Source organism: Lipophrys pholis, assembly GCF_963383615.2.
Source record: "Lipophrys pholis genome assembly, chromosome: 12".
Lineage (NCBI taxonomy): Eukaryota > Metazoa > Chordata > Actinopteri > Blenniiformes > Blenniidae > Lipophrys > Lipophrys pholis.
Window position 1 is genome coordinate 23,506,627 of NC_137641.1, and position 15,343 is coordinate 23,521,969.

At 39.4% G+C, this 15,343-nt stretch overlaps 1 protein-coding gene across 1 annotated transcript in view; it reads right to left on the bottom strand.

Moving 5' to 3' along the window:
• astn2 (astrotactin 2) overlaps positions 1-15,343 on the bottom strand; it is a 271,116-nt gene that overhangs the window by 84,971 nt on the left and 170,802 nt on the right. Inside the window, exons 11-12 of the mRNA XM_080476263.1 lie at positions 15,108-15,258; positions 918-1,084 (exon numbers count right to left, since the gene is read on the bottom strand). Coding sequence (XP_080332389.1) covers positions 918-1,084; positions 15,108-15,258 — 318 coding nt within the window. The remainder of the gene's footprint in view (positions 1-917; positions 1,085-15,107; positions 15,259-15,343) is intronic.

The window sequence follows — 15,343 nt, forward strand, 5'->3', positions numbered from 1 at the left end:
AATTTTAACCCCACGTGGACCCTCATAAATTTAATATAATATACATTCAGTCTTATTAGAGCAGTAGCCATAATTTTGATATGTTACTGTAGTAGAACAGCTCTGTCACAATTGGGCCTCTTGAGGATAACATTTTCGCACCAATTACAATGCTGTATTTAGATACATCCACACACTGCTTCTTCTAATCAGTTCAGTTCAGTAACTTTTAATGTGGCAACATCAATGCTGCTGGATTAGCATCACATTACCAGATCAAACTGTTGGAATTGGACAAAACTATGCATTTATCCAGTGCTAAAGTAAGAATACTCTGAGTCCAGATACTAAGATAAAACACACACAACCCTATAAAGTAGACTGAGCAGAGTCTAGCTGTTAAATCTACTGATACCTGCTGTGAAAAAACCACTAAGAGACGTGACCCAACAGCCTGAATTCACTGATCCATTCTAAACACATTAAAATGTGGGCTTGTCAGCAGGCAAAGGACTTCTTAAAAAGTTGAGACCTATATTAAACACAGTGTTGGTAACGAGTTGCTTTCATTCCCAGACTGCAACCGTTTTTTGCAATAGGAATTTCCTGGAGATTCCAAACACGTATGGTCCAACTTTGCTGTGTGGAACCACATACAGTAGAATAACTCAGAGGAACGTGTGGGTTGGGCATCCTGGTACAGAAAGCATCAGGGAACAATGTGCGATAAGTGGTGTCGGTATGGGTCAAGAGTCCAGTTTAACCTCAAATGAGCAATTCGAATTACTTGCATTGAAAGATCCAAGAGGGTATTTACCTGAAAGACATTGCATCACGAAGTTCATGTGGCCTATTTCATGAGGAAGCTTTATTTCCGGCCAGCAGACATTTTTTTTTTTTTTTTTTTTTACTTTTTCTTGACAGCTAGTTATTCTTACCCACAAAACATGAGCACATTGCTGGAACTGGGGTCATCTTCAAGGGGCACAAGCTGCTGGAGACACAGCTGTTCACAGCCTCCATTGAAACCATCCGTGCAGTCGATGCCCCTGGAGTAGTCATAGCAACCTGAGCCATCCTTCATTGGCCTCAGCCCCTCAGGACACTGCAAGAAAAGGAATCCAGAGTAAGACGGAGAGCTGGTGGGAGGGAGATGTAGAGAGGGGGTGAAGAGGAAAGCATAGATTGTGGCCCACAGGTCAGAATGTGCATTTTAATCAGAACAATACAGCAAAGAGAAGGCAAAGAGAGCAGCATGGGAAAGATACCACTGTAGAGGTAGGCAGTGGGCAAGAATACTAGGAAAGAAGATTAAAAGTTAAGTGCCAAATTGAATGCAACACAAAAAATTTAAAACATATAGAGGTTAAAAAGGGAATTTTGAAATAAAATGTTGCCGGCTGAAAGCTCACAGTCACAACTTGGTTTGAAAGGCAGGAATGGAGCTCCACTTGTGTTACTCTCTCCTGATGAAGCTGCACAGTGGCAGGTGGAGAAGAGTGGCAGAGGACCTCATGTTGATCAGAGGAGACAGGGACAAGCAGTCCTCCAGGCCAAAAGTCGTATTTTTATAAAAAAAAAATTTCGTTTGTGGGAAATTGCCCGTTTCAGAGAAAGACCAAAATATAAAATAACTTGATGAATTTAGTTGTTTTGAATGTTGCTGTTGTTTATACTGTTGCCTCGCAGCACGGAGTCAGTATGCATGTTCTCCTTGTGCATTTGTGGGTTTTTCTAAAGGTACTCTGTATACTTCTTCACTCCAAACACATTGGTGTTTTGTGATTAGTTACTCTAAAAAAGAGGTCGGTGTAAGTATGTTGGTGGTGTCGGCATCTCTGTCTTAGCGGTCTATTTGGACTTTCACCCAAAGTTAACAGCTTTAGATGAAAATCCACCCTCAATCTCATTTGCGATAAATTGGGTATAGAAGATGGGAACATGGGTGTATACGTGGACAGAAAGACAAACAGGCCGACAGATGGAATGATATTGAAAACAGGTCAAAAAAGCAACATTTTTTCATTCTGTATATTAAAAGTAATGTAAATTCTAACCTTTAGACACACTTAGTGTGACTGGAGGTCAACGGCCAATTACCAAAGGCTTTGTATTACAGGTAAACAATTTGTTATTTAATTCAATGTCTTCATTCAGTTTTAGTTTATCTTTGAGTCCCAGGAATCCCCCACAAACCCAGTCCCATTGACATGGCAGCAATCGTGAGTGGAACAATGAGTTCAATATTCCAAGCTCAAATTGGCTAATTTATAGAGTAGCCTTTAATTTATGAAGTTAATTTTAAAAATACTATATTTCCTCCAGCGTAAGCAATACTAATTAAGCATGAACCCAACAGCAGCCGAGGCATTCTGTAGCAAAAGCAGGACTTCATTAAAAAATGTAATTTTACTCACAATTAATAACTTGTAGACTTAATGGCCCACTGTCATGATTTGGACTGCATTATCCATCTTGGATGTAAACAAAAAGATTTTTTGCCCCAACAAAACAAAAGAGGCTGCACTTTTCCGCTGGCTCAGCTGGCGGCGAATGCACTGCTGAAATCAAACACTATTGACAAGTAGTGTTAAATTAAAACAATAATAATTACCTTGTTTGATTTGTATAATAAAGAAAACATTTGCAAAATCTCAGAATAAGAGTCCAAGAAACTCAACACAGCCAAACAGATTCCATGGATACGGCCAACACGGTAGTGTAGTGGTTTGCTCCGTCACCTCGCAGCCTTCATACCCTGGACTCAGACGTAGCCTATGTGGAGTTTAAATGTCCTCCATATACGAGTGTTGGATTTGGGTTTATGAGGCGAACTGTGACTTGAAAATGGAGCATAGACTTAAATGTGAGCGTGCAATTGTGTGTCTCGATGTGATGGACAAGCGATCTGTCCAGGCTGTATCCTGCCTTCACTCCTAATCACCGTATAGAGGATGGATGGATGGATGGATGGATGATACGGCCATGAGTGTCTTAACCAGTTTTTCGTCAATCGTTTTAGTGTTTTATCGCTTGACATAGATGTTATATCTGGTTGTAACATATATTATCTTCTTGTCTTCTTGTCTTTTTTTATTTTTTCTATCTTTCTTCCCCAATAGGAGATATGTGATAATGCTTCGGTCCACCTCGGAGACTACCGAGCAAAACATTCACAACAAAGCAGCATCAAGAATGCCACCTCCAAGATGGATGAGATATATTCTACTAATCGGAGATTTGGTTTCCTCCTGTGCGAAAACATTGGTGAAGAAAAATGAGAGGGAGCTCGGGGCTTTGTGTGGAAAACACAACCCAGGAGCTTCTGCTTTTCATGTAAATTCATCCCACAGCAAAGGCCTGACTTTCACAAGTTAGTATTGTGTCGTTGTTATATATTGGATCTTGCCGAGTGTGACATTAGATACCAGAAAACAACAAAAGGATCTAACCCTTGGTTGATCAGTATATAAAGTTGTGGATTCACAAAATAATAGTCACATCAAAAACCGTCATTTTCAAATCTGTTTCTGCAATTTAATGATCAATTTACAATCACAGACAGTCATACAGTGTGCTGGATATGTGTTCGTTTCAATGCCAGCACAATTTAAAGCTGCGGCCACCGCTTTTGTGCTTGCTCTTCTATCAATACTTACAGCATTGCCGTGAATACTGATGTGCAACTTCAATGGAAGACTGTACGATTAAATTATCCTACAGTTTGCCGAACACCATTCACTTCTTCTACTGCTGGCCACTCTGACTCAGCTGTGAATCCTCAAATTGTGCATGCCTGCGTAGGACTGACTGTGGGTGTGTAATGAAAAAAAAAAAAAAGAAGAAAAAAACAGCAGAAAGCTGTTTCTGTTTTTCTGCTCAGTAAACATAAAATATACCAGTTATTTTATTTTGGAAAAAAATAAAAAAAGTTCACAGTTAAACCAGATTTTTATGATGATTCGCCTCAAGGAAATCTTAAAAAAAGAAGCACAAAAAGAGAGGTTGGTGGTGCGTAAACACCACCCACTGCTGTCAGTGTGGCCCTTCCAGAATTATGCAAGGTAAGCCCATGTGTTCCCCATATAGGAAACCCGACTGACTGCAATAAACAGAGAGGAAAAACAAACAAAGAAACCCCAAAACAAAACACTGAATCGTTCCCTTGGATAGGGTCATCAGTTAAGTGAAGAAATAACAGGTAGGTGTTTTATATTGGTCCTCTGGGTTACAGCTTGACGTGTAGAATTGTGCCTCCTGGACATAACGCTTTGAGGTGTCTGAACTTTTACAGCTTTAATCTTCTATAGTCCTGCATCTGTGTCTTTACTTAAGTATCAAGGCAATTCAACAGACGTAAATCTCACTTATTCAAGCAATTTAAAATGAAGGCAAAAAATGATTATTTTTAGATTGCATGAAAGAAGAATCTGTGATGTCTTTATAAAAATGTACAAAAAATAATATTTTCTGTGCTGAAAGAGAAAACCAGAAACAGGAGGAAGATCACGATGGTGATGGTGATGAGGATGACGCTGGTAGGATGGTGAGGAGAATGACATGGATGATTAAAAGGACAATGAGGTTTTTGATGAGGAGGGAAAGGGATGAAGAACATAAGAGAATATGGAGGACGAGGAGGGTGAAGAAGAAGATGAAAAGAGTGGAGTTGAATAGGAGGATAAGATGGGACATTCATGAAGATAAGGTAAAAATGATGGTCAGGTGGAGGATGATGATTATCATGGTCATCATTGTCATGTAAGACTTGAGCATTAATTTGACAGACATGACGATGCTCGTCTTCTTGATATAGGTAATAAAGAACAAACAATTATATATCTGGTCTTTAGTGTAAAAGCTTGGCTTTAAATAAAGTTTATATATTGTTGAACATTTCAAAAGAAATAAAGTCAGACTAAATCAAGTCAAACTGAAGAGTGAGATAGTGAGAGGATTGAGCTGCAGACTCCTTGAATAGCATGGAAGAGTCCAGACTGACAGAAAAAAAAAAAAAAAAAAAAAAATGGAAATAATTAAAGTTACGGAAGGGGGAAATATTCATTTTGCACTTGTGACTAAGCTTTTGTGTGGGGAAAAAAAAGTGGAAAGAGTTTTAGATGATACCATCTGCAAGTGGGTGCCTGTGTAGCCGCTCTCTTACTTTCAGTTTGTGTACAATCCGATCAGCGGCGATAAGATCAGATGGTTTAGAAAGTAAACTGATGACAGGAGTTAAACCTCTGAAGCAGATGTGCTGAATTCCTCGACGGCCATTTTCTTGCGTCTCCCCCAAACTGAATCTGATGAATTTGTCATCAACCTCGACGGGAAGTCTAATACGACTTAGTTCATTACAATCAGACGTGTTGCAGTAATGGGAACACTTAAGACTTGGGGGAGAGTAGACCTCCAGGGTCGCGATTCCAGACAGCTGGCTCTAAAGTCGTGAAGGTCCCTCGAGCAGCATCCATCCTCTGTTTACTAAAAAGACATTTAGAATAAATGTGGGTATAAAACAAACTTTTTATTTTATTTATTTATTTTTTTTTTTTACAATACTCATGTTCTTAACGGGCTCCATCCAGGAAGTCATCCACATTAAATGGTTGCCTTAAAGATCCATTTGCCCAACTCCTAACAGTAATCAGCCAGTTCCTTGACTCTAATTATGAGATATTTTGTTATCTCTTAAAAGATAGACCACGCTATTAAATCAAACGCCCAGTCTGATGCTGGAGTAAACAGTTCTCAGACAAAGGCTATCAGGCAGTACTTAAGTAATGATGCATCTGCTCTCTCGCCGCTGGAGACACGTTAAGGTTTAACAACACAAAGTGATCAATAGCCTTTTGATCCCTGTGGTATATTTTTCTATATATATATATATATATGTGCATTGTGTATAGTTCACACGTTTCCAGACTAAGTCCCACACGTTCAGCATTCCACTGAAGCCTCTCTGGTCTCACATCCACTTACTGTATCTGGTGGATGTAATGTTAACTTCCTTGGGAGCACGAGATTGGAGTCATTCATCACACTGAGGCAGAGCTGTGGGAATAGCTGTCTGTAATTCAAAATTGTCATGCAGCACTCTGTGGTTGAATGAAAGTTCCTAAGGTTAGCCATTAGCGAGGCCCACGAGCTACTTGCTCTTTTTTGCTCGGACAAGTCTCCAAAGACACACCGAGCTGCAGAGGGAGATCATATATACTTCAGATAAGTGAATTTAAGTCAGTGCTTTTGTGCAGCTTCTGCAATAGCAGTACAATGAGAGCAGGAGAGAAGATCTGCTGCACAGAAGCATACACACATCTTTCTGATGCTGTTGGTATAATTACACTTTGGCAGCTGGTGAATAATTAAAAATACATAAAAACAAACATCAAACTGTGTTAATTGACTAATTTACATATCAGGTATTAATCAAATATTTTTAAAAGATAGTAAAAACATCACTTTAATTAGAAGATTATGTTTTTTTCTGTTTCCACATTTGTGAATAATCACAGGATCCAATCCTTTTTTTCAAATTTGACAAGTCTTTCCTTTTGACTTTGGGCATAGATGTCCCGTCCTGAGGGCACTGACATGACGGCCACATAAAACACCAAGGGTTGGATATAGTTCTATCCTCTGGGGTCTATTACAAATGAGGATTTCATGACACCATTAAGAAGCAGAGTGATGGTATTTCACTCCTGAGTAGCATTGAGGATTAAAAATACAAGGTAAGCAGGTCAAGAAATGACAAAAAAAAAAAAGGTAAGTGCATATGAAATATGACTGCACATATATCTCCCCACACATTATATACCATACATACGTAGATCCCCCCTCCAAATTAACATTCACACACTGAGAATGAATGCTGTTCATTTTCCTAATCACCCATTACTGCCCTCAGCTTTAATCAGGAACTGAGCATAATCTATTGAGAGCTCTATTTGGTAATGATCGTGTCAAAATTAAGATACTAAATGTTCTCACTTAGTGGCCACACATTTCAGAGAAAGAGGGCATAATGAGGAAAGTGTGAAGAGTCAGTAGATTTAGTAATATTTTCCAGTGCAATGTTGCCAATTATAATAAAAACAGGTTCGGAGGAAAACAGTGGAAAACTTAAGGATAATATGGAAACAATGAGATGCGAGTCTTACACAAAACAGGAAAAGTTTTTGAAACGCTGCAGCTCTAAATCAAAATGACAGGCGAAGGAGAAAAAGAAAAAAAAATCAAATAGTCTAAAAGCATATTTGACAGCCTAATCTGGTTTAGAGGTGGCAGTGATGCATGCCCTGCAGCTCCATGCTGCTGAAATGTGTTAAATTAGGCACAGCGGTCTCATTGCCCTAATAGCAAGAGAAAAGAAGAAGAAGAAAAAACAAACTTTCAGAATGCAACGCAGTGTTTACATACAGTAGCCTAGTTAGGAGACCTATCCCACGTTTAACCTTTTTTTTTCCCAACATAAATAAGTTTCACACGCAGGACTTTGTTACACTAGTTTGATATGAGAAAGTATATTGCGTGAATTAGGTTAAAATATCCCTTGGTGAAGTACATGTGGCATTTGTTATAGATAGCATCCTTAACAAGTGTTGTCTCCACTGGGGTTTGTAAAAAAAAAAAAAAAAAAAAAAAAAAAGAAACAACAGCCATCAGTTTCAAAATTGCTGAAGAAATTTGACATTTGTCGTCTGGCAACTTGTAACCTGTCAGCAGACTTGAATAGGTCAGCACGTCAGTGTTTTCTCCCTTCTAAAATTACCAGTATACTCGGCTATTTTCAATAAATGAGACATAAGTTATCCATTGCACTAATTCTGAGACACTTTCCTTGACACCAGTGCTTCTGCCCCAGAGAAAGTCCTCACAAAGACGACATGGTAAGTGAATGCCAGCTACTATTTTCATTTCTATTGAACAAAGCAAGGTTTTCATGCAAGAGTACTTGCAATTCCATTCAAAGACATGTCTTTCTTTATTCAAAGCATGATGGAGGCCATTTATGTAAATGTAAAATGATTTATATTGTGTCACCTGATTCATTCATTCACACACCAAAGATGACTTCAACCATGCAAGGAGCTTCTACACAATTATGAAGAAAGAGCTTCAGGTAGGGCACACAAACAAAACAACTTTGTAGGTCAGGTTGATTTTTGTTTTCTTTAGTTTTTAGAAAGAAATGATAAACAATTCACTAAATTTAAAAAGAAAACACACAAAAAAAATAAAAAATTCAACAGCTACAACAGTTGTAGACTGCATATAAAGGCTTTGTGGAGACTTAACATAAACATACGCACGCACGCACTCATAATTTACATGTGGAAAATATATCATGCCTCTATTATGGGAAGCTGGTGTGTGTCAACCGACACCCCAGGGTGCTTCATGTTGCCCCAGCTTGTTCTGTAGGGGTGGAACTTTACCATGGTGCTGTTTATGTTTGAAGTTTCTTCGCAGGTGGTGTAATATCATCTGCTTTTCCCCGCACTCCAACATTTATAAAGACGGCAGACCGGTATACGGTGCGATGACTTTGCAATGAACTGGCGGTGTAAAAGAGTTTATGTCGCCTGGCTGAAGCTGAGCTTGAAGAGGAACATATATTTTCAATATTATGCTGTTTTTATTTATTTATTTATTTATATGAACACTCCAGTTAAAGTATTCAGGTAACTGGGACATGACTTGCATGCGCAAAAGTGGAATTGCACATTCCTTGTAGACTCAGTACGGCAGTGTTTTTAGACTGCCTTACTGAGCATTTCTTCCAAATACATGTGCTAATTCGATCAGTAAGAGACCAGGACATACCAATGTCCACGTTGCTTTTATTTCGCACAAGCTTTACTCTCTAACAAGATGATTTAGCCTTGGGCGCTCATCTCCACATCTCTGCATTAATGTGTGTACTCATGTCATCAGGCAGTCTTATCGTTTGCCATGGTAACTGGCAGTATGCAAAAAGATGTGCAGCCTCTATTTGTCACCACCCTTCTTTAGTGGTATCAACAGAGCAGATGACAATGCAAGTGAAAGATCGCTTTGTCCTGCGACTCCACGAGCCCCTGATCTCATCAGCTCATCGTGTTCATCAATGACATTTGTGGGCCGCTGTTATTATCTGCCTTTATGGTTAGGACAATAGATATGTGGCTTACTGAAGTCAGCTTACATGTGGCTATGTTTCTTTGTTTTTGTCGTTGCTGAATTACTGCGAACACATGCTCCTTGACACATATTAAATGTGGTAGCTTGTGAATTCTCTTAAAGCAAGTGTTCAGATGCATCATGTCTCCTTTCATAATTCATTGAAGGTTATTACTAAATGAACAGCAAGGTACACTTGACTGTAGCAGATGAGATATGAATGATCTGATGATAAATGCATCTTGCCTAAAAGACATGATGCTCTCTCTCTCTCTCTCTCTCTCTCTCTCTCTCTCTCTCTCTCTCTCTCTCTTCTCTCTCTCTCTCTCTCTCTCTCCTCTCTCTCTCTCTCTCTCTCCTCTCTCTCTCTCTCTCCTCATCTCTCTCTCTCTCTCTCTCTCTCTCTCTCTCTCTCTCTCTCTCTCCTCTCTCTCTCTCTCTCTCTCCTCTCTCACTCTCTCTCTCTCTCTCTCTCTCTCCTCTCTCTCTCTCTCTCTCTCTCTCTCTCTCTCTCTCTCAACAAATCCAAACATCCCCACAACTGACAGGCGGTTAAAATAAACACTAACCCTGGTTCAGGTATCTCGCTCCACTGATGATTATCTAAAATGTCTCATTCATAAAAAAAAAAAGGATAATCGGTGTAAATGATTAGATTTAAATTATATAAAAATAATCGGTGAAACGTCATTATATTGCACAATTAGTTTGCGCTCTTATGCTGCAAATACTTTTCCCCTCAAGGCTTCTTTGAACTGAATCCCATTATACACAAATCTTAAAAACCCACCATCGGCTGCCACAGTGCTGTGTGGTTCTCTCTGCAACACTAAATGACTGCGTTTAACCAACGGCACATGAGTGACAAAGATAAAATAAAATGATCACGAAGCTCAAGCGTTTGCCTCCCAATTGAAATGCAATGGTAATGAGGTAAACGGAGTGGTACAGTGCAGCAGGGCTGGAAAAGTCAAGATGCTTAAGAAAACGCAACTGTGGGGATGTGACAGGGCTGGTGGGTAGGGGGATTAGGGGATGAGGGTTTTCGCGAATGCATTGTTTGGTGGAAGATGCCATTTTTCCTCCCAGCTGACTCTTTATGCAAACTAGCGGCAACCGAGCAGAAATCTGGCTGCACGCTGACAACTCATCATTTAATTCCCGACTTTTGGAGAGTGCCACCGCTTTAATAAACTCCTGCATTCTGGGACAGTCTGCAAGTGACTTGAAATGAGATCAGAGATAACAATATCTGTCTCCTCTAAACTGTTATAAACAACTGGAGTTTGACGGGCCGAAATTACAAAAGGACATCTCTGCCAACCCTGCATCCAAACAGCGTCACCAGAGATGTCCCAAAAGACACATCAGCTCGTGAAAGATATGCCACTAATATCCTACCATCTGCTGAGTCTCTGAGTATTTCCATTAAGGGGACAGATCCTGTAGCTGGATGCGACAGCGTGCCATAAAGAAAAAAAAAAAAAAAAAAAAATGAAAAAAAAAAAATCCTAAAAGCATAGAAAGGATTGTATGCACCAGTTGTCAATCCTGAAGTTTTAAAAATGGCAGACTTCCAGAAAAAAAAAAAAGTAATGTTTACAGAGTTCTGAACTCGAAGCGGTCCCTTGAGAGTACACGCAGTGCGTTCGTACACAAACACAGTGGATGATAGGCTACACTGAACATGGGTTCAACCGCAATCTGACCACTCATTCCACACCGATGGGTAAAAGCTGAACTGTTGCTGTACACACAACCTACGTCTGACAACTGAGGCTCCCTACACTTCTCTCGACTGTGTACAACATATATCAAAGAGGCACCTGAAATGGACCTTTTTTTTTTTTTTTTATATGTTCACACTGGATATAGCAGCAGAAATATGAGCATGTGTTTGTTCGCTGTGCTGTATTTTTGTCCCTTTATTGAAACAACGGGAGTCAAAAGCCTTTGAGTTGTCTATTTGTGTGTACATTTTACATTATTATCTCAGGTAATGAAATGCTGTCCTCCTCTCATTCCCCACTTGTGCTTCAAGCAATTTAGTCACAACCAGCAGAAACAAAACAATTCCGGTGAACAACAGTTCATTTCACACAGTAAAAAAAAAAAGAAAAGAAAAAAGAACTATAATGAAAACAGCAGTGCAGCCTATAATGTAAAGAACAATAGGACTACACAGCTTTAAATATCACCTATGTCATGTGTAATAAAGCTTACTGCTGTTTGATGAGCCAAGTGATGAAAGAAGAAGCCACAAGAACAACATTGCCTGTCGAATATCTCGAACCTGCGCTTACAACCTTTGTTGCCGTTATCATAGACTGAAGTTAGTAACCAGCTCACATTTGTTCCAGTTCAGCAGACATAAAAGTGGCAACACGTGCAAAAAAAAAAAAAAATGGAATAAGCAATGTCTCCACAACTTCAACTCTGGCTCTGACTACAATTTAATTCATTGCAAATGCATTTCAACTGTCTTAAGAGCAGCAGACAGCCCTGAGGGACTGACTCTGATAATGGATTTTAAGCCCTCCGTGTGGCATGGCCCTGCTCTGTGTTCGCACCCACTCTGACAAGGGTGGTTAAAATAACACCAGCCCAAAAGAGTCCGAAAGGAAAATAATACCACAGTGTCTCTGATCCTCCGAGTTAATCTTTGAAGACTAGAAGGCTTTGTCAGTCTTTTTGTCTGCTTACTAATCAGCTGTAGGCAGAGCCATCAGGCTGTTTGGTATAATATTAGAGTAAAACATTTTTATAGTTTCTCAAAGTATGACTATAAGCTTGGCGGACTGTTTCAGTACGGGAGGTCCAGATGAAATAAAAAAAACTAAACCAACCAAAACAGATATGCACATCTTTTGTATCTCTTTAATGGGATTTGTGCTTTTTTATCTACGGTTTGAACTTTGAACTTGATCAACCCCGGAAGAAACAATAGTATTGAATCCCTCTGTGACGTTCACACATGTGGAAAGTGTTAATAAACTCTCATGACATGGAGGTTCTTGACATATGATAGTTTGACAAACAACCAAGGGCTTTTTATTATGTCCTCATTCATGACTTACACTCACTCTCTCCACTGTCCGCTATTCTGCAACTCTGAGTCAAATACGGATTAATATTAGTAGGGAGGATTAGCATGGATAGTCTGTCTCTTCAATTTTAGTCATCGGCTCGCGGGATGCAAATGCTGCTACAACTGTGGAAAATACATTAAACATGGTTGAGACCACTGAAGCAATGTCACTAGAAATCATTGTATAGATATTTCACAGCATACAAACTCAGCGTACCAGACTCCGAGAGTGAGTTGAGCATTATTAAAACAAAAGCAGTTCAATAAATGCAACCCCGTTATAAATTAGGCTGAAAACGGGATATAAGTTTTACAATGCAGCAGGGAAAGTATGTTAAACTGAATGTTTTTTGTTTCCCCCTTTTAAATCAAACATTCCTGCAATGATGAATATATTAATGTGATCTGCATTTAAATATTAGATTAATGGATTTAGTAAAAAAAAAATAAAAAATGCCTCAGTGAAAATCTCTGGATAGCTATGCAGCTGTTCAAATATTCAAATACTCACATGCATTTGTTGGAATTCACAGTGCACTGTCGCTGTTCATGCATATTTTGGGTTGGACTGATGGGACCAGTCCTAGAAACCCAAATGCCAGTGAGTGAGTGACTCAGCAAAGAAATCCAAGTACTGGGAAGCTTAATACGACATATTTGTTTTCGATCTAATAGACCCGCACATTTAAAATGTCAGTTAAGTTATGTCACCAATAACGATAAATTATTGCACACACCAGGGGGACACCAAACACAAGAAATATTTAGAGAGTAATATGAACTGTAAAAATGAGACAAACATATTTAGGACAGATGACGACATTACCGCTGTTTGTGTGGAGACACCAACCCTGCATTACTCATAACACCATGACAAGCTACTAAATATGTCAGGAGTGGAAATATGAATATCAGGACTATGATTCAGCTGTATTAATGTGGATTAATCGCCATGGTAACCCAGCAGGAGGTAATGAGTTGCAGAGGGGATAGGGAGACTAATTTGATTTATAGAGAAAAAAAAATGATTAAAAAGTGTTTTAAAATGTTGCACGTGTCAAGTTTATTCTACAAAGTGCGTCAATACGTCTGCCACTCAGGATCTTCTTCTGAGCCAAATGGCTGCCTCTAAATCTGTTCGTTATTCATAATTTCTGATCAGTGCCAGACTAAATTACAGGGAGTGGTGTGATATGTGCTTTATGACTGCAGAGAAAAGTTCCACTATTTTCTCTGAATATTGTGAAGAGAAGTCTGCGTTAGAGAAGTACAAGTCATATCTTGCCTTCAGCTAAAAACAAAGGTGAGAAAGAACAGAGGGAAACAAGAAAATTGCTCCATCAGTGTTTGTGTTTGGTCGACACGAACAACAAAAAGACCTGTCGATTTATAGCCCCATCCAAGCCCTTAATGACTCACCGAACCATCCTCCAGCAATTGAGATGGCTCATCAATTTAATTACTTTACAACGCAGGCCCGCCCCATGCTGTCAAATGCCTGGCGTGGAAAGTTTCCAGTCACCCTGTACTTGTAAATATGCCAAAGAAAAACCTTTTGCACTGCAGTTTAGAGCTTTGAATCCAAAGTCAAACCGAGGTTTATGAAGCAAAGCGGGACGGATGAAGCCAGCACCCTGAATAAATGAAAGACATAGCCGCTCTTAATGCATCTTCAAATATTCGATTTGTGCCCCGCCACACACACACACACAAAAAAAGGTTTCACATCAGATTATTAAACTTTGATTTGATTTGGTTATCAGTGGGTCAAATGATGACATTGCATATACCTAAACTGAAATGAAAGTGGCAGTATCACGGACCATTTAGTCCGTGTGCAGTGGATACAAAGGCAAAGCCTCCAACAGTGTGAATCACAGGGGCTTTTAATCATGGACCCCATAGTGTCTATACATAAACACAACACCAAGGCATCCTAATTATGCCTGTAAGCACCATATAAAATATTATGAATTGCTTGAAAATATCACAAATGCCAAGTTAGCAGATGGCATGTAAATTTAATGACTCACATTATTCGGAAAGATACATTAAAAGCGGTGATTATGTAAATACATTTTACCATCTAAACATACACCATGCATCTATTCTGGACTTAATCAGTCTTTTAGGTGCTGCGATGCCTGCAGAAGCTACTGAGCAGCGCTGGCTTTGATCATAGTGTGGGAACTTAATTCACATACTGTACCGTGCATCGGCGGGGGGGGGGGGGGGTTAATGCATTTTATTTGTTGTGCATTTCAACATTTGTTTTTGGTCCATTTTTGATTCCCAAATATGACGCTATGAAATATTTGTTTATCATTAAAATGCATTGAAAGGGGCATTCCTGATTGCCTAGCATGGGTACAGTCCTGTGTGTTCAAAGGTTGCAATCCAGCAGTACAAATGTAGCAAAAGAAGTCTGCTGTCTCACAAAGAAAAAAAAAGAGAAAAAAGGTCTCTTGTTAACACTGTCTGCTAGATAGTGAGCTCCAGTCCAGCAGACAGCATGTCCAGATGATACTTTGAAAGCACCAGTCCTTCATACAGTGTTTCCATCACCAGCAAATCCATGTCAAACAAACACAAACACACACATATCAATGTAAAAATACTACATAAACACTTATTTATATAGACATCCGGCGATGTTACTGAGAATCTGAAAGGAAGTCTGTTTGCTCAAAATTAATAGGAGCGTTAAATTTATTCTGGGATAAACACCAGTTGTGACCTTTAAGAAAATTGTTCTCTCTCCACACTCACTTCAACTTGATCATGTCAAGATGTCAGCTGAGAGACAGGGAGGAGAAAAAACAAACAAACAACAAAAAAAATAAATTCAACTATCTGGAAAATCACATCTGCTTACCATACAGCCGGTCGAGTCCAACTGTCGATCAGACACACACTTGAAATTCTTCTTGCAGCCACCATTATCTTTGGAGCAGTCACGGACGGGGCCAAAAGATGCCAGGAGGTCTTCTACTGTCTCAAAGTATGTTGACATCATGGCCTCTTCCCTGGAATTGACAGATGGAAGGTCAGAAAAGAGGACAGAAATGCCGATGTGTATGCTTTGACAGTGTAATTAAGGGCACGGCGGCA